The sequence below is a fragment of the Danio rerio genome, chromosome 2, assembly GCF_049306965.1.
Source record: "Danio rerio strain Tuebingen ecotype United States chromosome 2, GRCz12tu, whole genome shotgun sequence".
Lineage (NCBI taxonomy): Eukaryota > Metazoa > Chordata > Actinopteri > Cypriniformes > Danionidae > Danio > Danio rerio.
In genome coordinates, this window is record NC_133177.1 from 44,624,466 (window position 1) to 44,649,122 (window position 24,657).

Below are 24,657 nucleotides of genomic sequence, written 5' to 3' on the forward strand. Positions count from 1 at the left end.
AAAGACGTCATGATAACTGCTGTTCTGTTTGTGACCAAAACACAAATAACTGGCGAGCTTTAACGTTACTGAAGCCAAGAGTCTGAGGTAAATTGGTGTAATAGCTAAATATTTATTGTTTGACAACTGTTTTGAGATTAAAATGTAAAAATACAAACAGTAGTAATGTCCATTAATGCAAATTATTGTACTTAAAAAAACAATCTCGCTGTTTTAAATAGTAAATAAATTATTTAACTCAAGTAATTCTTATCGTAATGGGACCAGACCAAATGGGATTTCGACATATAATATATTAAATCTATTTTTAATGTGGAAAATTGACATAGAAGTTGTACTTTTATTTACATATTATATTTTAGCATTTTGTTAATGTTATGTCGCATTTTTTGTTTGTTTTTAATTTTTTATAATTAATTTATCATTTACAACAGAACAGTTTTACAATCTAATTTTCAAATTAAAGTCTTTATCTGAAATAAAAGGGTAACTTTATATACTTTTTTGTCTTTTGCTTCATTGTAAATAAATGTTCAAATTTAACTGCAATGGTAGTACAATATAGGTCACCATAATAAGGTCTCTTTGTTTAACATTATTAATGCATATTACAACATCAACACTGAGAAATAGCTTGTTACAGAAGTTATGATGTTGATATATACATCTGAACTTCATTACTCATTCATTTGCTTTTTTGGCTTAGTACCTTTATTTATCTGGGGTCGCCACAGCGGAATGAACCGCCAACTTCTCCAGCATATGTTTTATGCAGTGGATGCCCTTCCAGCTGCAACCCATCACCATACACACTCATTCACACACACTCATACACTAAGGACAATTTAGCCTAATTCACCTATACCACATGTTTTTGGACTGTGGGGGAAACCGGAGCATCCATAGGAAACCCACGCAAACACGGGGAGAACATGCAAACTCCACACAGAAATGCCAACTGACCCAGCCGAGGCTTGAACCAGTGAACTTCTTGCTGTGAGGCGATCATGCCACCCACTGCGCCAGCGTGATGCCCACTTTATTTCATTAAACAAAACAGTTACAACTTGTCATTGTAAAACATTCACTAAGAAATGACCACCAACTAGAATTAATTACAGTTTGGATCCTTATTATAAAGTGTTAATAAACAAATGGGCCTATAAAGAAAGATTTTCAGTCAGTATCACAGGCCTGTGGAAGGGCATTTAAATTTCCAAAATTTTGAATTTCAGATTAATTAAAAAGTCTGTTAAATAAATAAATAGTGTATTATGTCTTTAAGCATTAGATGTGTGATGATATTCCACTGTGAATACATCAAATTTGAAAATATTTTACAGTATTTTAAAGTGTTCACAAAATAATGCATTTTCATTATCAATATATTGCACTATTGAATATCAGTACATGTCTACAACGCGAATGATGCTACACCATCTAAAAAATGCTGGGTTCCACTTTACTCCTATTGTCCCAACACAAATCAATGAAGTTAACTTATTCATTTTTAAAAATTTTAGTCGATTGCACACAAAATATTTTAGTTAACACAAAACCCCGAAAAGAATAGTGATGTTTCAACTCATTTTAAATAAGTAGTTTGAACACACAGCAAAAGTTTTTAGTTTTTTTTTTTTTTTTTTAAGTAAATACCCCAATTTGATCACTTTATACAAATATATGAATGTCAAACGTTCTGTGGCAGTGATGTACTGTGGTTTAGGTTTAAGAGTTTTTAAATAAAAGACCATTAGAACATAATTACTATATCAGAGGAAACAGAATACCTACACTGTAAAAAAATGCTGAGTTCCACATAATTTCGTCATGCTGTCTCAACACAAATCATTTAAGCTAACCTAATAGTTTTTACAAATTTAAGTGGTCTGAACATGAAAAAATACATAAATTAATAAAATAGGGCGAACCAGTGGCGCAGTAGGTAGTGCTGTTGCCTGACAGCAAGAAGGTCTCTGGTTCCATCCTTCGCTCAGTTGGCCTTTCTGTGTGGAGTTTGCATGTTCCTGCGTTTGCGTGGGTTTCTCTGGTTTCCCCCGCAGTCCAAAGATGAATTGGGGGAATTGGGTAAGCTAAATTGTCCGTAGTGTATGAGTGTGTGTGAGTGAGTGTTTGTGGATGTTTCCCAGAGATGGTTTGCGGCTGGAAGGGCATCCGCTGCGTAAAAACTCAATGGATAAGTTGGATAAGACCCCATATTAATAAAGGGACTAAGCCGATAAGAAAATTAATGAATGAATGAATGAACATGAAAAATTTTAGTTGTCCCAACAAAAAGTCAATAATTGTGTTGTTTCAACTTGCTTAGCTTGAACAAGCAGCAAGGCATTTTTTGATTGTAAAAAATTGAGTTTACAGTTATATCCAAACGTATTTCCTATATATCCTTTATAATATACCCCTTTTTTTGCCTTAACACCATTATTTTTATTGTGAATGACAAGGTCCATAATATAAATGCTACATGCATTTCATTGAAGTGGATGAACCATAATGAGCTTTAGGATATAAATTAAAAACAAATCGAACACACTGATAATAATCAGAACACAGTTTATGATGAAGTCAATTTAATGTTTTTATTGAAAGTGGCAGAGTCGCTATATGATTCCTGAAAGCTGATGCTTTTATTCTCTCCCACAGCACAAAAGGCCATTTACGAGATAATGAGCATTTGTGTAAAATTATTGTGGACAAACACTATGACCTTGCGCAGCCCATTTTAAACCCGAACCAGAGCTCACAGACATCCGAGGAAATAATTTAAAGGCAAATTCAAATAATTAATAGTTTATAGTAACAGTGTGTTTCCCGTATGCCTGACACAGGTAAATCTGCATGGAGGCGACGTTTCAATCAGCTCTTCCTTTTTTTTATCCGTGAATCACCTTTTAAGCTGGCAGTCGGAGGGTTTCTATACCTCAGGGACATCGCAACCTTGGAGACTTAATAGCATTGTTGCTGTTTGTATGACTTCTCGCTGGCATAGTTCAATTGAAATTAATTGCTGCCCAAGGGTCAGTGTTTCACCATAGTAATTAATATTCACAGGCTTCCCTATAGGAGAAAAGCAGCAGCGATTTCTGCACTCGTCTTCATCCACATGAGAGGGGAGGAGAGAGAGAGAGACCACAGAAGAACAGCCTGGTAAATGACCACATAACACTCACCATCACAATGTTTCCGCCCACAGAAGAATGGATCAAATAATTACAACTTTATAATAAGAAATATAATTGTTTTTAATCAACTTTCAAATATATTTCTTAAGCTCACCAATGACTTCTAGTTGTTTCATGTTTATAATGTAAACTAAGTCACTGGTATGAGTAAGGTGTGGGGTTTCTTTTATTTTAAAATTCTTTTCTGTTTTGGTGGGTAGGCAGGGAGAAAGGGAAGTAATATGTATTTGTTTTTGTTTTTTTGAGATTGTTTATTTTGTTAGGTAAGTTAGTTTGTCTTAAATTAGTTATTGGTTGTTGTGTTTGTTATTTTGGACCCCCTTATCCTGAGGTATTATTTTTGTTTTGTATTGTTTCTTAAAAATGTAAGATATATTATTTCATTTGATCACACAATAAATCAATGGTTGCCAGATGGTGATCAGAATATTAAGAAGGTGTTGACTGTTGATTCTGGGTCTGGAAGCGATACTCTCCCCTCTTTCTTCATTTGTTTGTGTCTAGCTGTGTTTTGCCTCTAGATTTAAGTGGGAACGTAACAAACGGTTAACATATAAGGGGTTTCTTCAAGTCGAAGATGCTGGGAGTAAAACAAACTGGGCTATTTATTAAAGGCTAGGATTTACCTGATTGGTTTAACGTTGGTTTGTGATGCGGAACCAACCAATCATAGCATGTGATCCTCTCGAAATTAGTTTGTCAAACTTCACTTAAAAACCCCTAAAAAATTATTAAAAATAAAATAAAACATATATCACTAAATAAAATGCACTCTGTAACAATGTAAACATTGTACTTTAAAGATTGCAACTTTCTCAAGATGCTGGTATTTGTTTCTGTCTGCATATCCATAATGACGTGTAATATTGTGCTCTCTTACTCTATTACCATATTACCATATATCATTAACTATCTTTCTATCTATAATACCTAATATCCTATGTTTATTATCCTATACAGTGTATTCTGTGACACCACAAAATATACCAGAGGGTATGATTATTATTATATTGCACCCTAATTAATCATTTATTCATGCAATTAATATTACATAATCATTTGTTGTTGTCGTTGTTTTAAACTTAATTTACCTTTTCAAATTTGATAGTGAAGACATTTTTATAGTATCAAACGAAGAATCGTAATCAAATTAAGTTGACAAAAATTTTCAGCATAACGTTCTTATACTGGGGAAAAAAAAAATCGAAAGCAGCATATCATCAGCAATCAGCATATCGGGAACATAGGAGTCATTTCTGCTGAACACATTACATTTGAAAATAAATTAAAACAAATTTCTTTATTTTTTTGTTTAAGAAAAAAAGTCTCTTTTTCTGCATTTAGCTGATCAAAAATATTTATTTTAATTTTGATTAACTAAATGCAGAAAAAGCAGAAATAAATATGAATAAAAATCATAAAATTGTTGAATGCTATTACAAAATTTACCAGTATTACTATTTTACTTTTTTTTTCATCAACTAAATGCAGAATAAGCATAAATATGAACAACAAAAGAAAGAATAAATAATACAATTGTTAAATGTTATTACAACATTTAACAATATTATTTTTACTTTATTTTTGATCAACTAAATGCAGAATAAGCATAAATAAGAATAACATTTAACAATAAGTCTCATTTATTATTTCTTTTGTTATTACAACATTTAACAATATTACTATTTTACTTTGTTTTGATCAACTAAATGCAGAGTAAGCATAAATATTAATAACATTTACCAATATTATCATTTATTTGTTCTTTTGTTACTACAACATTTAACAATATTACTGTGTTTACTTTATTGTGATCAACTAAATGCAGAGTAAGCATAAATAAATATGAATAATAAATAATAATATTGTTAAATGTTACTACAGCATTTAATAATATTACTGTGTTTACTTTATTTTTGATCAACTAAATGCAGAATAAGTGACTTCTTTCATAGACATGCACAAGAAAAATAACAAAAAATGAAAACAGTGAACCACAGAAGGTGACGTGAACAGTACTCACAGGAGGAGCACAGGCATGTTCAAAATCGATAATTTTAATAATAAATTAAGAGCTGGGAGAGCAGGAAGTCTTGGTAAAAGGGGTTATGTTATTTTATTAGTCTTAAATTTGTATCTACAACAAAGGGACAAGCAAAATAAAATATGCAACAATTTCATGAAAAAGAAACCAAAGAGAAAGAGAGAGAAAAAAATACATTATCGAAGCACTTTTTGTTTTTTCATTTTTTAAGCAACTTTGAAATCTAAAAGAAACTTTACAATATAAAGAAACATACAAAGAACATCTTAATTTACTACACAAGACAGAAAGAGTCCCTAAGACAAGGATCCAAACTACCCTAAACATGAAATACAAAGCAAACCCAGGAGACAGACTGCTTTATACTCAATACTGTATTTCGTTCGGCAGAAAGAACATCGGTGAAGGAGTTTTTTTTTCTTTCTTGTTCCGCACCTCATCTCCACGCTAATATTACAGTATCGTACAGCGTCACAATAGAATTACAGAAATGGCCAACAACGTGAGTGGTTTACATACAGAGGACTGGCCGAGGAGAAGAGACCGCAACCTATAAAACACTATCTCAAGAGAACAGGAAGGACACAACCCTCCATTATTTATTTATTTTTTTAAACATCCTTCCTCCAAGCTTTTTTTTTTGTTTGTTTGTTTGTTTTTTAAAATTTAAATAGATAAAAATCCTTCATAGTAAAGTCTGCGATGCGTGGTCCCTTTAGCACACGAAGAGACGACTTGCTGTGTTCTTGTATGTCCATATACATTAAAATGCGGGCTGCTGTTTGGAAAGTGCAAAGTGAGGAAAGCATCGTGAGGCTTTCGCCCTCCGCATAAACATCCTCCTGTGGAGCGAACGGTACCGCTTACTTTCCTGTTCTCCGAAAACATGACGTCATTTTACTAAGTAGAGGCTGACAAAAATCTTTACATTTGCATGATTTAGTACATCTGTACAGTGGAACAGAGTCAAGGACAGAGAATGGCGACTCTTTTAACTACAAACACGGGTTCTTTTGCTTTACATATATATTTTTTGCCTTTTTTTTTTCCGCGTAACCCCAATATCTCGTAGTATTCATTGGTAGTGACTGAAATATCAAAACATGTCAATGATATCAAAATGCATTTTACAGTATTTACAAACAAACAAAGTAATAAAATAAGATAGACGCTGTATAAATGTGTGACTCTCTGTGTACATCGTGTCGTCGAGATGTGGAGAACTTAAAAATAGGTGCTGTGTGTGTGTCTGTGTGTGTGTGTTTATGTAATCAGCAGGAGGATTTTAGCATTTAGCTCTGATATTTACCGGTTCCTTTTGACCCTCTAATAACCATTTCATGGAGATTTCCAAAAACACATTTTGTTTAAAGGGATAGTGCACTGAAAAATAAAAATGCTGTCATCTTTTAATGCATTTTTTTTTTTTTTTGTTTAGAACATAAAATAAGATACTTTGAAAAATGTTGATGTCCATAGTTTGGGTTCCCATTGACTTTCAACATTTTATAAAATATCTTGTTTACTAGTATGGTCCACCCAAAAATAAAAATTCTGTCATGGTTTAATCTCCAAATCTGGATGAAATTTTCTTCTTTAGAACATAAAGTAAGATGCTTTGAAGAATGTTGATGTCCAGAGTTTTGGTTCCCATTGACTTTCAACATTTTATAAAATATCTTGTTTACAAGGATATTCCACTCAAAATAAAAAGTTCTGCCATCGTTTATTCTTCCTTGTGTAATTCCACATTTGCACGACTTTTTTACCGCTAGAACATAAAATAAGATATTTTGAAGCATGTTGATGTTCATAGTTTTCTACTGACTTTTAATATTCTATAAAATACCTTGTTTAATAAGATAGTCCACTGAAAAAGAAAAACTCTGTCATCGTTTAATCTCCAAATCTGTATGACACTTTTTTCTTTAGAACAAAATAAGACACTTTGAAGAATGTTGATATACAAAGTTTTGGTTCCCATTGACTTTCAACATTCAATACAATATATTGTTTACTAGGATAGTCCACTGAAAAATAAAAATTCTGCCATTGTTTAATCTTCCTTGTGTAATTCCAAATTGACTTTTTTTTCTTCTCTAGAACATATGATAAGATACTTTGAAGAATGTAAATATACAAAGTTTTGGTTCCCACTGACATTCAACAATCTATAAAATATCTTGTTTAATAAGATAATCCAATGAAAGAAAAAGATTGGTCATTGTTTAATCTTCCTTTTGTAATTCTAAATTTGCATGCATTTTGTCCTCAAAAACATAAAATAAGATACTTTGAAGAATGTTGATGTACAAAGTTTTGGTTCCCACTGGCTTTCAAAATTCTATAAAATATCTTGTTTAATAAGATCGTCCACAGACAAAAAAAAAAAAAAAAAAAAATCTGTCATCATTTAATCTCCAAATCTGTATGACTTTTTTTTAAAACATAAAATAAGATACTTTGAAGAATGTTGATGTCCATAGTTTTGGTTCCCACTGACTTTCAACATTCTATAAAATATCTTGTTTAATAAGATCATCAAGAATGTGTCTGGAATTTGCTTAATTTCATTAGATTTAGCATCATAACATCGTGTCCTAACAACATGTGAAGTGACAAGATTCCAGCGACAAAAAGTTTGTCAGGAAACAACAGAAACATTTAAATACCAGCCATTGAGAAGCACAGAATAGTGCACTGCCATTAAAAAAGGACAGGTTTATAATCGAATTAATACATATTAAACCTCATTATTAACATTATTAAAGTGCATGCTGAGCGATTGATGTTGTTGGCTTGCACTAAGTTACAGCTCTAACGTTTAAGTTTATGAGTTTGCTAGTTATTTTATTTTAAAATCGGAGGTAAACTGTCTGTTGTCGCATTTAGACTCATACTGGTGTTATTTAACACTGAATAAAGCCCATAACCTGCACCTGAGGTGATCATTTTCATAGTAGTTTATGCTGTTGTTCCTGTGGCGACGTCACAGAAATAGAAACTACTATACATAGAAATAAATTTGCCTTCGCAGATGGTTAGGACAAAAACTCATTTTAAAATGGTAAAAATAGCTTTTATCACATGTTGTTGGGACATGCTGTAAAGTCATAATCAATATCTTCCATTCCCACTGCATAAACAAAAATTGCAATGGAAAATAATGATGACGGAATTTTCATTTTTGCACACTCCATACGTTTAGAATACGCAACACATAGTCATATGAAATGTATATTATAAAACACTGGTTGTCAGGAATATGCAGCTCTCAAACAGTACTCCACATTACTGACCCATCACCATTTAAAAAGCGCTGCTATCTATTGTTTTTGGTGTAATATAGAACACGTAATTAACAAAATGTGCTTAAGGAGGTGGACTCCATTTCAACACCTGAAACTATATCCAGTATGATGAGCACCGGGTCAACAGGAACCTCAGTTGAAATGTCATGTGACTAGAAGCGCCCCTGTTCAGATTCATGCAGAAGGAATAGCATGAGGAACAGAACGATACAAATCTTTCAAGAGGTATCTCAGACTGGCATATTTACATGTGTACAGTATGTCCTGATGGGTTGCATGCGAGACGTTGTGCACAAGAAATCCATTCATGAATAAAAACAACAAATAAATAAGTTGCGATCGCGGCGAGTCTGTGTTTGAGTCAAGTTTAGGACTAGTTCAATGTATAACAGCATGTTCTCATCTGTCTGCGAATAGCTATTCAGGGGAGTAACATGAAGGGGCGTATTTTGTAGTAAGTTAGAGGCGTAACTTGCAGTTATCGAGATCCAATTGAACCATGCAAGATGTCACAATGAGTTGTTGGCAAGATGGCGGAAATGCTTATCAGAGAACCTTTTCACCAAATGTTTTCATGAGTTTTCTGCAAATTCATCCACAACCAAGTCATTTAATATTTATTTTCATATTCATTCATTTAGCAACTCCACCATGCAACTCACTGACTTCTTCATCCGTTTTGTCATGACAGTTAGCCCACTCGGCGTCGCCCCCTGTTGTTGCAAATAACAGTACAATGGCGAGTGCTTCAAGTATGAAAGTCTCTCAACTCGCTATGATGGTTGGGTTTAGGTTTGGGGAGGTGTAGACTTTAATAACCATGATGGTTGGGTTTAGGTTTGGGGAGGTGTAGACTTTAATAACCATGATGGTTGGGTTTAGGTTTGGGGAGGTGTAGACTTTAATAACCATGAAGGTTGGGTTTAGGTTTGGGGAGGTGTAGACTTTAATAACCATGATGGTTGGGTTTTGGTTTGCGGAAGGTGTAGACATTAATAACGATGACAGTTTGATTTAGGGTTGGGGAGGTAGAGACGTTAATAACGATGATGGCTGGGTTTAGGTTTGGGAGAGGTGTAGACATGAATAATGATGATGGTTGGGTTTAAGTTTTTGAAAGGTGTAAACATTAATAGCTGTGATGGTTGGGTTAAGTGTTGGGGTAGGTGTAGACGTTAATAACTGATGGTTGGGTTTAGGTTAGGGGAGGGGTAGACGTTAATATTGATGATGGTTGGGTTTAGAGTTGGGGATGGTGTAGACGTCAATAACAATGATGGTTGGGTTATGGGTTGGGCTAAGTGTAGATGTTAATAATGATGATGGTTGGGTTTAGGTTTGGGGAGGGTGTAGACGTTAATAACTCTGATTGTTGGGTTTAGGTGTGGAGTAGGTGTAGACATTAATAACTGATGTAAAGCGCCATCTGGCCGATAACAGTTTTGACATTTGGGTCTTAATAACTTCAAGTTACACCTTTAACTTACTACAAGTTATGCCCCTTCATGTTATGCTTCCACTTTACAGTCCGCAGACAAGATCTACTCCACGTTTTCGACTCTAGTATGACATCACTTCCTGTCGACAGATTGTTTTAGACTGGAAAACGTGTTTGTTTGTTTTTTGAGACGCAGGCTGGTCTGAAGAGGTTAAAGTCACTGCTGGTTTTTACTCAACAGCGACAATAAAACTACTGTACATTTCCTGTACACAGACATAGAATAAAAGATACCTTTTTAATCAGCGGGAGGTAAGATTTCACAGCAAACCCAAAACGTAGCGCAGACTTCCAGCAGAAGCCATGACACGTTTTTGTGCATTATGGATGTGTGCTTTTTCTGTCAAATTTATGGTTTACATACAATGTGCCCCTTTCAGAAAAAAACAATCAAAACCTAACCAATAATCATCATTACAATATTATTCAAATAAAAATTAAATCATCAATTGATAATAATACAATACATACACAGAATAATGAAAAAGTTCATTGCCGAACCCAACGTGACGAGCTTCCTCTTGCATTTACACGATAAAATGGAGGAAAAAAAGGTGCAGATATTTCCCACTGTAAAAACGACTGCATCCGCTCAAGATTTAAAAAAAAATGAATCAAAAAAAGTGGAGTGAGTTCGTAAAGATCATACAGCGAGCAGCCCGGTGAAACTGCTCAAACATACACACACACATATACACACACACACATACACACACACATACACCTGCCTTCCTGTGTGTGTTCAGCCCTGTTAGTGTCCTGAACTAGGGAGGAAGTCCGGGAGGCAGGGAGATTCAGTCAACAAGCTCTTTCTGTGGCTCTGGGGCTGTTTCCTGTTGCCGCTGGCCATTTTGCACAAGCCGGGATGGGCCACTTTCATGTGAGTCCTCTGCTCGTGGGACGTCCCAGAAGGCTGTGCAGAAAAGGCCAGGGATCCGATGGGCAGAGGGTGCCGGGGGTCGGGTGGCGAGAGGGGGCGAGGTTAAAAAGGAATGGGGGCAGTCGGAGGAGGTTTGAAAACGAAACGAAAAAGAAAAGCCCAAATAAAATGATATCAGATGAAATCACACACTCATCGTCATGTTGGGTGAATACTGGAAAGAGAGAAAGGGAGGGTATATAGAGGGAGGTGAGAACTCCACACAGAGCAAATACAAGATGGTTGTGTCATCACTGAGTATGTTGACATGGACACCAATAATCCCATTTACTATGATTAAGACAATACTCTGATCAAGATTCTACCATGTAAACAGCGATTTTTAATGCATTTAATGCCATTAAGATCATAATCGATAGTCGACAGGATGGACTATTCACACACGGGTGATTGACACTATTCTTTGACCCAAAGAGTCAATGAAGGACAACAGACATGTGCATCCTGACATGCAGAGTTTTTTTCTCCCATACGGCGTGCCAATATCAAATTACAATAAAACTACACATTTCCAGCAGTTCAAACTCGCTTTTTCTGCATAAAATAATCATGAATGAAAGTGAACGTGCCAAACTGCAATTAAAGTCGACAAATTAAAAATGAAACACACAAAATTACATGAAACTCCAGAGGAAATGTGGAAAGCGCAGTGACGCAATGACATTAATCTATGTAAAACGGGATCATGAAAGGAACATTCAAAAAGTAACTCATATAAACTTATTGTCTTATTTAAATTAAGACAATTTATTTGATTACTGATGTCCATGTAAAATCTCAAAATACAGCAAGATGCGTGATTTTGTCGACAAAGCAGTAAACCAAGACAGACAACTTCAAGATAAAAGACCTAAGTGTCTGTCCGGAAAACTGCTGGTCTTTTATAATAAAAGCCATTCCAGCACTCACTCTTGGACTGAATCATTAACACTTATAAATCAAATGTTTTTCAATCTCTCTCTTTTTTTATATACTGTACATATTTGATGTTCTGGTCTGTTATACATTTTATGTCCACTAGATGGGGCCTTCTGAGTGCCTGCTGGGCAGATCTACACCACTGCTCAAAGATTTGGGGTCTGTAGGAGATATACTATATATATATATATATATATATATATATATATATATATATATATATATATATATATATATATATTTTTTTTTTTTTTTTTTAGTGGAAGCCAAGATTAAAAACACAGAAAGTTGAACGTGATTGTTACATAATTTTTATTACAAAATAATTGTAACCAAAATCTGCTACAGTTACTGCAAGAAAAATGTAATTAGGGCCCTCTCCCGGGACAGCATGCCAAACAAGCTTTTTGTAAATCATGAGTTAAGAGAATTTATGAGTTATTGTGAACTCTTGAATTTCCCGTTGGGGTTTTTGCATATGCTTTATTTTTTTAACATAACTTTTTTGATGAATTTTATTAATGAATAGTCCCTTATTTATCAGGGGTCGCCACAGCAGAATGAACTGCCAACTATTCCAGCATAAGTTTTATGCAGCGAATGCCCTTCCAGCCGCAACTCAGTACTGGGAAATACTCATACAATCTCACATTCACATTTGCACTCAAACACTGCGGCCAATTTTGTTTACCCAATTCACCTATACTGTATGCCTTTGGACTGAAGGGGAAACTGGAGCACCCGGAGGAAACTCACACGAACATGGGGAGAACATGCAAACTCCACACAGAAATGCCAACTGGTCCGGCTGGGACTCCAGCGACCAGAGACCTTTTTGCTTTGGGGCGACAGAGCTAATCTGATCTCAAAAGTGTTAATAACTATTTCCCCTTTTGATTAAAAACCCATGTTTAATCTAAAAACTTTTGATGAAAAGTACACAGAATTAATATTTATCTGCTTAGCTTTAAATAAACAAGTATAAAGTAATGTGGAGAAAGGCAATAAAAGTTTTTACTTCTAATGCTGATCAATTTACGTGTCCTTTCCTAATTAAAGTTCCCGTGAAGTGCATTGAAATACGCATTTTTGATTCAATGTTTGACGTAATCTCTACTGAAAAATGACAAGAGGGCGGGACATAGAGTAGCTCCTCCCCTTTAAAAAAAAAACAGCAAATGGCGTTTCATTTTTATCACAGCTCTGCCAGTGAGAGTGTTTGAGCTCAAGTGCATCAAATGAAAAGTGTGTTGAAATGGGGCGGGGCATGCCAAATACTAGAGAGCTTTTGATAGGTCAAGATTTGATAAGAAACTAAAGAGGTACCGTGAAAAAAAAATCATTGATCTATTTTAGTCAGAAGTGACAAAGTACAAGCTTTGCATGTTTATAGCAGACTTATATTTTCGAAACGCAACTTTTGGTATTGTTTTGGAGCCCACTAGCTAATAGATATCCTGAAACTAACATCTAAAAAATGTATTTTATTTCCATGGGACGTTTAAGTATTCAAGCATGGAGTGACCCCAAATGTTTGAACAGTAGTGTATATGGTTGGAAGGTGAAGGGAACGGCAGGTCTCTGGGATCGGGTCAGAATTTACTCACACTTTCACTTTGGAATGGGTTGAGGAAGTTGCCTCCCATTTCTCCGTCATCCCGCGGTGTGCCGGGTGGGTTGTTCATGCCTGCCATGTTGTTGGGCGAGTTCTGCAGCAAAAGCGATGTGAGGATAAGACAATTGAGGATAAAATGTGAAAACATACATAAATTAATGCTGACTATGTAAACCTTTCTTACCTTTGGCAACCCATCCATGTCACCAGAGCCTGAAATAGATCAAATAAATTCAGTATATAGGTGTATGATTATATAAAGTATTATTATGATGTAGCGAAATGTGGATTTAACGCTTACCTAACGATCCGTTCATATGGTGAGGTTCCATGCCACCCATGCCGCCCATTGGGCCATCTGGACCAGGACCCATAGGGAACTAAGAAACATAAAAACAATCTTATTCAACCAACCACGCCACATCTAGTCATTTCAGACTATTATGCAATACAATTTAAAAGAGTAAAAAGTCCCCTTTGATTCATCCAAAGGTATTTGTTTATATGAAAACAACAATCATAATGTGACATCTAGGATTAATACAAGTAAAGCATAATGTACAATCAGGCATCACTTTATTACAAACAAATCCAGGCAGGTCCTAAATCCCACTAAGGGGGTTTCTTTTGTATCCCAGGGTTTTATCTCTGACGGAACATTATGAAACTTACTATATGACTCCTTGGCAGATAAATAAATAACTGGACATTAAATATTGATTCGAGTTCAAATTGCAGCATTATGTAAGGAGAAAGAGACCATGATGTGATGTGAGAGCTAGCACTACAGAAAAGAGCACAGCTAGAGATAATACACAAATGTTTGACTGCTGAATGTCACAATTAACCAGAATCAAGTAGTCAAAAGAGTTGTATAATAAATCATACATAACATGTCTGGAAATCAAACTTTAGCTGTGAATTTGCAAATACATTAGATGTGTCAAAAACAGTCAGTGATATATATGTGACTGTATGACTGACAGTTTTTTGCTCATTAAAAACATTCAGTAATATTAATAATATATACTGTTGGGCATGTTCCTTTAAAATAGTAATTAGTTACAGTTAACTTCAGTTAGTAACTGAGTTACATAATTATGATAATATAATATAATATAATATAATATAATATAATATAATATAATATAATATAATATAATATAATATAATATAATATAATATAATATAATATAATTAATATAATATAATGATTATAAAACTACCATGGAAAGTAACTATTGTGTTACTTAAAAAAAAACTTAAATATGAAATATTGTACACTAATCTACACTATTTTAATGTTGTTGTGGAACAATGTGAAAGACAACTATCAAATTCAACATATTATAAATAGTATCATTACTATAGTTAAGCACAATAAAAGACAATAGATGGTTTAGAACTTAAAGACATTATTTTATTTTATTTTGTCTGAGTAATAAGTGATGGAGAGCAGTGGAGAAAAGTCAAGTTTTAGTTGCTTTAATGACGTGGCTTTGTCTCATCCTTTCGTAGCAGTTATCACCTGTGTAGCCACTAATGTAACGACTTGAGGTGCTTAATTTGAATAGAATTCTTGTCACCGACGCATAAGTTGCACCATACATAAAAATTCTTGCCTTTCACCTCAACTATGGAAAAGTAGTGCTTATATTTACCATTTGAAAACACTACCATTGAATTTGTTGGATTTTCCATTATTCTGACTCCTGGTCACTGGTGTGTGTGTGTTAATGCCTATCCTACTCTGTCTCCGATTGGCAAATGATGGAAATGTATTCTATTTAAACCAATCATCATGTTCTCAGTTACACTACAACAACAGATACACCAATCATCATCACCGGTTGGTTATGTTTCCCACCCCAGCCCCAGAAAGAGAGGTCCTATGGCTGGAGAGAGACGCTGCTCTTATGAAAACCACTTTAGTGTTCTCGATTATAGTAATGTGCATTTTATTGTCAGTAACAGCAGTGGCACTGTAACGGGGAAAAGAGTAATTCAATTGATTACTTGTTACTGAAAAAAGTAACACCGTTAGTAAAACCATCTATTTATATATACAGTTAAAAGTCAGAATTATTAGCCCTCCTCTTTATTTTTTCCCCCAATTTCTGTTTAACGGAGAGAAGATTTTTTCAACACATTTCTGAACATAATCGTTTTAAAAACTTAAAAAACTAATTTTTAATGTGACAGTAAATAATATTTGACTAGATATTTTTAAGACACTTCTATAAATCTTAAAATGACATTTAAAGGCTTAACTAGGTTAATTAGGTTAACTACGCAGGTTAGGGTAATTAGGCAAATTATTGTATAATGATGGTTTGTTCTGTAGGAAAAAAATTTAGCTTAAAGGGGATAATAATTTTGTCCGTAAAATGGTATTTAAAAAATTTAAAACTGCTTTTATTCTAGCCAAAATACAATAAATAAGACTTTCTCCAGAAGAAAAAATATTATCAGACATACTGAAAATTCAAAAAATTATTAAATCTGACTTCAATTGGATGTAGATTTAATTTTGTAGTCAAGCTTTAGCTCAATAATCTGTAAGCCGTGGCAACAATTCTGCGACAGCTCTTACAAATGACCTGTTTTTGTGACTTTGAAAGCAAAATATTCCCATATTACCGACATGCTGTTTTTCTTTGATATTAATTTGTTTATTAATGCTTCTAAAGCAGCAGACACCATCATCCAATCTGTCCGCACTTTCCTGTTTGTTTTCTTCTCTTTTTATTGTGGGTCTTCCGCATAGTTCGGTCACAAATCTATCTGGGCAGAACTCTCACTCAATTGGCTAGTAAGACTATGATAGCTCTGGGCGGGGGAAATTAAATAATACATATATATTTCATATCACTCGCAGCTTCTTGCGATTAACCTATTGCAACGTTTTATATATAGATATAGTATAAAGTATACATTAAACAAAATTCACAGTCAAAACAAAATACTTATATTTTAAATTAATGCTCTGTAGTGACTTTTTTTTACATTTTCAACAGTGATAAAAAATGTTTGTTGAGATGACATGACACTGAAGACTTTTCAGCCATTATAATAATAAATTATATTAATTAAAACAGAAAACAACTATTAAATAGTAAAAAAGAAAAATCTTTCACAATATTACTGTTTTTACTGCATTTCCGAACAAATAAATCCAAACACAGGACACTTTGTTTCCCCCTCAGAAACATCTTACCACTTCCAAATAGTATTTTCAGAACACCTGAAAAATTAAACATAGCAAAGCTCAAGGTAAAACATACATTGGGTCTGTTCCCTCCCGGTCCAATAGGGTTCATCATAGTGTAGATATTTTCACTGGAGTTTGTGGAGTCTACAAAAGAACAGAAAGCCACTGTTAACTCCAAAGAAAAAAACGTATCTCAAATAATAGACCACAGCATATTGGAATAGCCAAGCGCACTACAACACCACACTAGATCAATACAGAACATGGCTGGCCAGGATTAATCACCATAATAAATGTACCGCTTCAATGATTTATAGCTTGTGTGTGCGAGAGAAACGAGAAGGGAGACGCTCATAATCTGCTCTCCCGCATCACAAACAGTGGAGTGGAATTACATTAACATAGTGGGAGGGATGGCGATGATGTCACATGTTTTTGTTTTCCTGCCAGAGAAAGAGGCACAGGTAACCTTGCGGTGATATTGGCTTCGGTTTAGGGTGTTAAATAGGGTGCGCTATACATGGACATGCTCTATAGGTGAATTAAATTAACTAAATTTGCCTTAGAATATGACTGGGTTGCAGCTGGAAGGGCATCCGTTGTGTAAAACAGGGCTGGCCAACCCTGTTCCTGGAGATCTACCTTCCTGCAGATTTCAGTTGCAACCCATATTAAACACACCTGCCTGTAATTATCAAGTGGCTTTCAGGTCCTAATTAATTGGTTCAGGTGTGTTTGATCAGGGTAGGAGCTAAACTCTGCAGGAAGGGAGATCTCCAGGAACAGGGTTAAGCACCCCCTGGTGTAAAACATATGCTGGAATAATTGGCGGTTCATTCCACTGTGGTGACCCCTGATGAATAAAGAACTAAGATGAAGGAAAATGAATGACTGAATGGAGCAAGAAAACGTTACTTTACCTCCTGGGCTTGGCATTATGGGAGTTCCTGGTGGACCGCCTCCTCCTGGTGGACCCTGAGGGAATGAAAAACACACACAAAGCCATTCTTAGCTTGTTCTGTGTGTGTAAAAGTACCTGCCGCACTCTCAGAGAACTAGCCGATTTAAACAAAGACACACACACAAGGCACAGGGGAGCCATTAAGCCGCTTTGACTAATGTGCAGATATTTTACTTTTAAGAGAGGCGATGCTTGAGGCAAAACTAGGCTGAATGGTAATTGCTTAAGTAAAATCAATACATTTAGAAACTTTAATATGTGCTTAGTTATGCTTTTAGTTTACAAAGGGAAACTGAATCATGCAGTTTTGCTTTGAGCAAAAGGCAGCCCAGAAAAAGCAGGAAAAATAAATCTGTAAAATGCTTTGTGAATTGGCGGTATTAAAGTATGTTCGCCTGAAACATTGCTCCCGGCTGCTTTTGAGGAGTTATTTTCGATTAGCGTGTTGATGATGAAGGTCAGAGCAAGCTGACATGCCCTCTTGTGCACTAAAGAGTACATTCGTGCTAAGATTAATATTCTGTCATCATTTATTCCTCGTTTCATACACAAACGCTTGTCTAAAGTTTTAAAACATTCGTGAGGAGTTCAAAATAAATTTGTTTGTTTAACAGAGACAACACAATTCACATCATAATACAAACACAACTGATGTTGTGTACATAACTGTAGGGCATATAGCATGAAGCTAATTTCCAGTCCTCGTCCCTGCATAGGCTTTGCATAATATATATATATATATATATATATATATATATATATATATATATATATATATATATATATATATATATATATATATAAATATAATATATATATATATATTTAATATAATAAATTCAAATTTAATTTAAAAACATTACAACATACATAATGTGTGAGTCAATCTGCAAACTAAAGGAAAATGTAGACTTGAAGACATCTGAAGAGACATGGTCAATTTATGATGAACAGATTTAAAGGGGTAGTTCACCCAAAAATGAATATTGACTCACGTTTTACTCTCCCTCGAGGGGTTCCAGAATTTATCATACACCCGGCGTAATGTGGAGCTAGGTGTGACGCAATTGTTGTTTGTTAGTTTCAGCTTGGCGCAAGAGTTGTTTTAACGTTTTGCGCCACGCTGTTTAAACAGTAAATGCATTTGTGCTCATATGTGCGTTTTGGTCTAAAAAAAGAAAGCGTTTTGAGGCGCATTGCTGGCACGTTGCTATTTTGAGAACCTATAATAGTCTGTTCTATAGACCAGAACAAAACCGGCTTAAAGTCCAGCGCATGTTAGGCATTATAATATTATATAATTAATTATTATATTATTAGTAATGTCTTTTATTTGTAAAATTTGTATTAATAAGTTGCATGTCACTCTTAGAAAATAGAAATAGGTGCTTGAGAAAGTGCTTAAAAGTTCTGATTTTCATCGAGTTGTGGCTTTATGAACCCTGCTTCCACCACTAGAGGGCATGTATTCACAACAATCAAAGACAAACACAAGACAAGAGTGTGAAATCTCATTGGATCTCACTTTTCAAGCAAGCATGATTTTGTTAATAATCGAATTTTAATACTGCAAAAAAAAGTTTGTTGGTTTAATATGAATAAAAAAATAGGTTCAGAAGATTTGCATTTAACCTCACATTTCTTTTTTTTTCTTCTTTCTTTTATATAAATCTCCTTACAAATGCTTTGAAAGGACAAAATGGTAGTTCAGAAGATGAGTTCTCAGGTTTCTTGTGGATGTGAAATGACATGAGGGTAAGTGAATGATGATTTTATTTTCATTTTGGAGTAAACAAACCTTTCAAAAACAAATGATTGTGCTACATTATGATGTTAACCATTGGCAATATTTTAAGGAGACTGCATTACCTATAACAGAAGCTCAAAATAATTCTTAAATTGCTATTTTTTTAACCTTAAAGCCACTTAATATGCTATTATAAAATGTCCTAATTTTGTTTTATGTCTCCTATAATAGGTTTACATCCATTCAAGATCAAAAACCACTATAATTCTCCCACAATAAGCATTTCAGAATCACCTCACCACTTCACACTTCTATGTTACGCATTACATCATGGCTCACTTTAAACAAAAACCTACATCTCATCATCCCAAAATGAAAGTTATTATATTTTAATGAAAATTACAATGGTAGCTATGAAGTGGTTACTTTTTTATGCAATAAAACATTTCATATATGCTATGAAAAGTCAATTTTGATATAATGTTTGGTACTTACCACATAGTTGCCTGGAGACGAGGAGGAGTATGCTATCTGTCAATCCAAACAAAAATAAGAAAAAAAAACTAAGAGGAATGGCAACCATATCAATAGTTATGTCTATAGCAGATAACCCTGAGTTCCTACTATCCAAATGGGATGCCACTTTTAAAACATAGTGCGATATGGGTCTTATGATAATTGATTAGTTATTTAATGAAAACACTATGCACTCGTTTTTTTATCTTAAAGACAAATTTATGTTTTCATCAAGTGACTTCTTTCGATACTTACAATTAAGAAGCTATATTACAAATCATAAAGAAAAGAAAATATTTTTTAAAAAAGTCCCAACTAATGTGGAACAGTATTTTATTGATATAAAAAAACAAAAATGACTACATGAAAGACACATATCACAGATATTTAATAGACTAATTATGGATTCAACAGATAACACCCTTCATATTAAGGCAAAATAGGAATCCGAACTTAATGAAAAAATTGAGGATGATATTTGGGAAAACATATGTTCAGAATCTCATAAGGGGATCAATGGCCATAATTGGAAAGAGTTAGACTGGAAAACAAAAATTAGGTTTTTTAGAACACCGTTGATGGTCTCAAAATATGTTAACCGTCCACAGTCAGAAGAATACTGGAGGGGTTGCAGGAATGTGGGTAATCACGCACATATATTTTGGGAATGTCCAAAAATACTTGCATTTCGGCAAGGGGTAAAGATTGAGATAATGAAAATTATGCAGTTAGATATACCTTTTACTCCCCTGTTTTTCTTGCTTGAAGGGATACCCCAGGATATATATATAATAAAAAACAGATATATAGACTACATATAATTGTACTAAGTGCAAGAAAGACTATAACAATAAATTGGATGAAGCCGCACCCTCCAACAATAGTACAGTGGATAGAAAAACTTGAATCTATATATAGAATAGAGTATATGACTGCTCAACTTCAATTGAAAAATGTATGTTTTCTTTTTTTTTTTTGTAATTTGTTTTTATTTACATATAGGGTTACTTTTTCTGTTGTTTTTTTATTAATAATCGCTGCTGTCACTGAATTTTCTGATCTGTAAAATGTTTTAATGTATAAAAATATGTAAAAAAAAAATGTAATGTGAATAAAAATAATAAAAAAAAAACTGAAATAGGTAGTATAAATAAATAAATATACCACTTAACGGTGATATCACAATGTGCCGATATAATAATCTTTGGTATTGTATATAAAAACGCATCACAGAGCAGCCACAGAACATTTGTGAAGTCTTTTTTTGCAGCTCTTATGCACATCACATCTTGCAGACACCAGCGTATACATGAACTCACAGAGTTAGCGTTGGGGTTCGGCCACGGGCCACGTCCTCCAGGACCCCTGTGAGGAGAAGGGGGACAAAAAGAACAAAAAAACAAGAGAAGGTTAACAAACGTGATTGAATGGGATTAGACAGAGAGTGTTTCTCATGTTGAAGGACTCACATGTTCATTCCTGGCATGCCTGGTCCACCTAGAGAGTTAGGAGGAGGCCTCATGCCACCATAGTTCTACAATGAGCAAATAAAAGAAAAACAATCACATAACTCTAATAAGTGTTATCATTTATAACAAGTGTCCTGAATTAATAAATGAATGGATTTGATCGTATTCTATATAATTGCGTATAAGAATAATTACATAATTTTTTAATATCATTAGTATTTTTATATGTTTGTATATACATTTTATTTTATCAAATTCATATATTTACTATTTATATAGTTTTATTTATTTACATAAATTTTATATAAAGCACGGAAATTTTCCAGAATTTTTCTGAAAATGTTTTTTCTTCTGGAGAAAGTTATATTTGTATTATTTCGGCTAAAATAAAAGCAGTTTTTATAAAAAAAATGTAAAAAAAAATTTTTAAGGTCAATATTATTAGCAAAAGGTAACGGATGGACTCTACATGCCTGGTTCCAACAGGGAAGCATGGAGGAGGAGGTGTGATGGTGTGGGGGTGCTTTGTTGGTGACGCTGTTGGGGATTTATTCAAAACTAAAGGCATAATGAACCAGCATGGCTACCACAGCATCTTGCAGCGGCATGCTATTCCATGCGGTTTGCGTTTAGTTGGACCATCATTTTTTTTTCAACGGGGCAATGACCCCATACACACCTCCAGGCTGTGTAAGGGCTATTTGAACAAGAGGGAGAGTGATGGGGTGCTGCGCCAGATGACCTGGTCCCCACAGTCACCGGACTTGAACCCAATCAAGATGGTTTGGGGTAAGCTGGACCGCAGAGTGAAGGCAAAAGGGCCAACAAGTGCTAAGCATCTCTGGGAACTGCTTCAAGACTGTTGGAAGACCATTTCAGGTGACTACCTCTTGAAGCTCATCAAGAGAATGCCAAGAGTGTGCAAAGCAGTAATCAAAGCAAAAGGTGGCTACTTTAAAAAAACCTAGAATATGAGATATTTTCAGTTGTTTCACACTTTTTTTTTTATATGTATATAATTCCACGTGTTAATTATGTGTATATTCAATCATAATGATTAATGATTGGATATACAAAATAATTACAAAGTAATTATAAATCAATAATAAATGCAAAATATATAATTTATCAAAATAAATAAATGATTTATAAATTAAAATTGTTATAGATTTTTTTGAGGTACATCATTTTCAATTCAGAGTTGAATCTTCACAATTTGGGGCAAAGTTATTAATATTATTTTGAAATTGATATGCTGTGGTGCAGAAGATCCAGCAATGGCGCAGCACAGGAATCTCTGTCCTTTATCGCCTGTCGTCCGCAGCGGTTGAGGATTCAACCAAACAGGTTGCTCCTCGTTCGCCACTCTGCTAACGAAGCTGTGCTCGGGCAGACGGAGGCCCACCTGTCAGCCTGCCTGCGGGTGGAGGCCAAAGTGTGACAGAGGCTTTCAGGCCTGAGGCTGCTTCTTTCTAACCCGAGCCTTTGTTCAGCGCTCTACCCAATTTGTCGAACAGATGCTGCACCAGCTGCCGATTTGTGCAGCACCTCGCTTGCCAAGAACCAAAAGGACAGAGAAAGAGACGAATAGAAAGAGAAGTGTAGAGGTTTCTTTCCGCCTTCTGCACAGGTGAATAAACAGGGCTTCAGAGCATCTCAGTCTTGTGTTGTTTGACTAGACGCCGGGTGAGTAGAAAGAGTGCACAAATATATGCCTACCTGAGGGCCCATGCCACCCATTCCTCTGGGGGGGTTCATTCTCATCGGGCCACCCATGTTAGGATGTCCTGGAAAATATTAAGGAGAATTGTGTTTATCACACAGGCAAAAACAATATATTATTGTTCAGAAGTTTGGAATGAGTAAAATTTTTATAGGATTTTAAAAATAGGATCACCAAGGCTGCTTTTATTTGTTTATAAATACAGGACAACATGTAAAATTGTGAAAAATTATTGTCATTTAAAATAACTATCTTTTTTATTGGATGTTGTTTAAAATGTAATTTAGTTCTGTAAATAAAAGCTGATTTTTTTTCCCGTCATTTAATCAGTCTTCAGTGTTAAACGATCCTTCAGAAATCATTTTAGTTTAAACATAAGCCAATAAAAAAAACACATTTTATTGACAGTAGAATATTATTGACTAAACCAGTCGAGAGGTATCTTTTTACCAGTGTTGCCAATGACAGCACAGTAGCGCTATTTCAAGCAGCAAGAGCAAGTACAACACATAGAAATGTTCTGTCTGCAAATATGAGCAGACTTTGCTTTTTTCTGTGAACGTATGTGATTCATGCATATACAAGTATACATCCTTATTAGCTAAAAATACACAGAGTGGAATATTAAACTATTTTAAACTTTGACTGTGATGCATGCAAGTTGACCAACAAAACAACTTTGCTTGGTGCAACCTATTGAAATGAATGAGTTTCATTATGAAGAGCTTTCCGCATACTGTGTAAAAGCCACTTCAGACCACACAGCATCTAAGGCTGAGTCCTTTTTGTCATGTTTGTTTTTGTTTTTTTAATGGCTGAAAATTTGGTGCATTCCTAGAAATTACCTAATTTTAAACTAAAATAAACCTTTTTCGGGAAGTTTGTTTTGGCTCCTAAACATATTTGAACTACCATTGGTCCATGGCGATTACGCAATCAGTGGGTGTGTTCTGAAATGATTTTCCCTGATTTGTTTCTTATTCCACTGACATCAGACAGAAGAACATCCAAAACAACAAAACTAGTCACATGAATACACTGGAGTGTGGACTACAGTATCTGCTGTACCAGAAATAATATCAATAATTTAATATAATAATTCAATACGTTCTTTTAAAAATTATTTTAAATGGTTTTGTATCACAGCTTCCAAAAAAATGTGCCCAAAAAGTATTTTTTACGTTGATGATAATAATACATGTTTGATAAGTAGCAGCTCAGTAATAATACTTAAAATTCTTCAATCAAAGGAATAAATACATATTCCATATTATCTTCAATTTATTCATTTATTCATTTTCCTTCGGCTCAGTACCTTATTTATCAGGGGTCACCACAGCAGAATGAACTGCATTCCAGCATATATTTTACGCAGCAGATGCCCTTCTAGCCATAAGCCAGTACTGGGAAATTATGTTAAATTGTAGTAATATTTATAACTTACAATTGAAGATAACTGTTTTCATATAATATGCATTTTATCCTTTAGAAGCTGAACTTT

The 24,657-nt window shown here is 34.4% G+C and overlaps 1 protein-coding gene across 2 annotated transcripts in view; it reads right to left on the minus strand.

The window, feature by feature from the left end:
- Positions 1-5,294: 5,294 nt before the first annotated feature.
- zgc:110158 overlaps positions 5,295-24,657 on the minus strand; it is a 148,587-nt gene continuing 129,224 nt past the window's right edge. For both annotated transcript variants that reach the window (NM_001020567.2, NM_001362582.1), the window contains 10 exon segments: positions 5,295-11,150; positions 13,522-13,623; positions 13,714-13,742; positions 13,831-13,909; positions 16,814-16,884; positions 17,661-17,715; positions 19,944-19,979; positions 21,284-21,329; positions 21,434-21,498; positions 23,153-23,220. In NM_001020567.2, the coding sequence (NP_001018403.1) occupies positions 11,121-11,150; positions 13,522-13,623; positions 13,714-13,742; positions 13,831-13,909; positions 16,814-16,884; positions 17,661-17,715; positions 19,944-19,979; positions 21,284-21,329; positions 21,434-21,498; positions 23,153-23,220 (581 nt within the window). In that variant the 3' untranslated portion in view covers positions 5,295-11,120.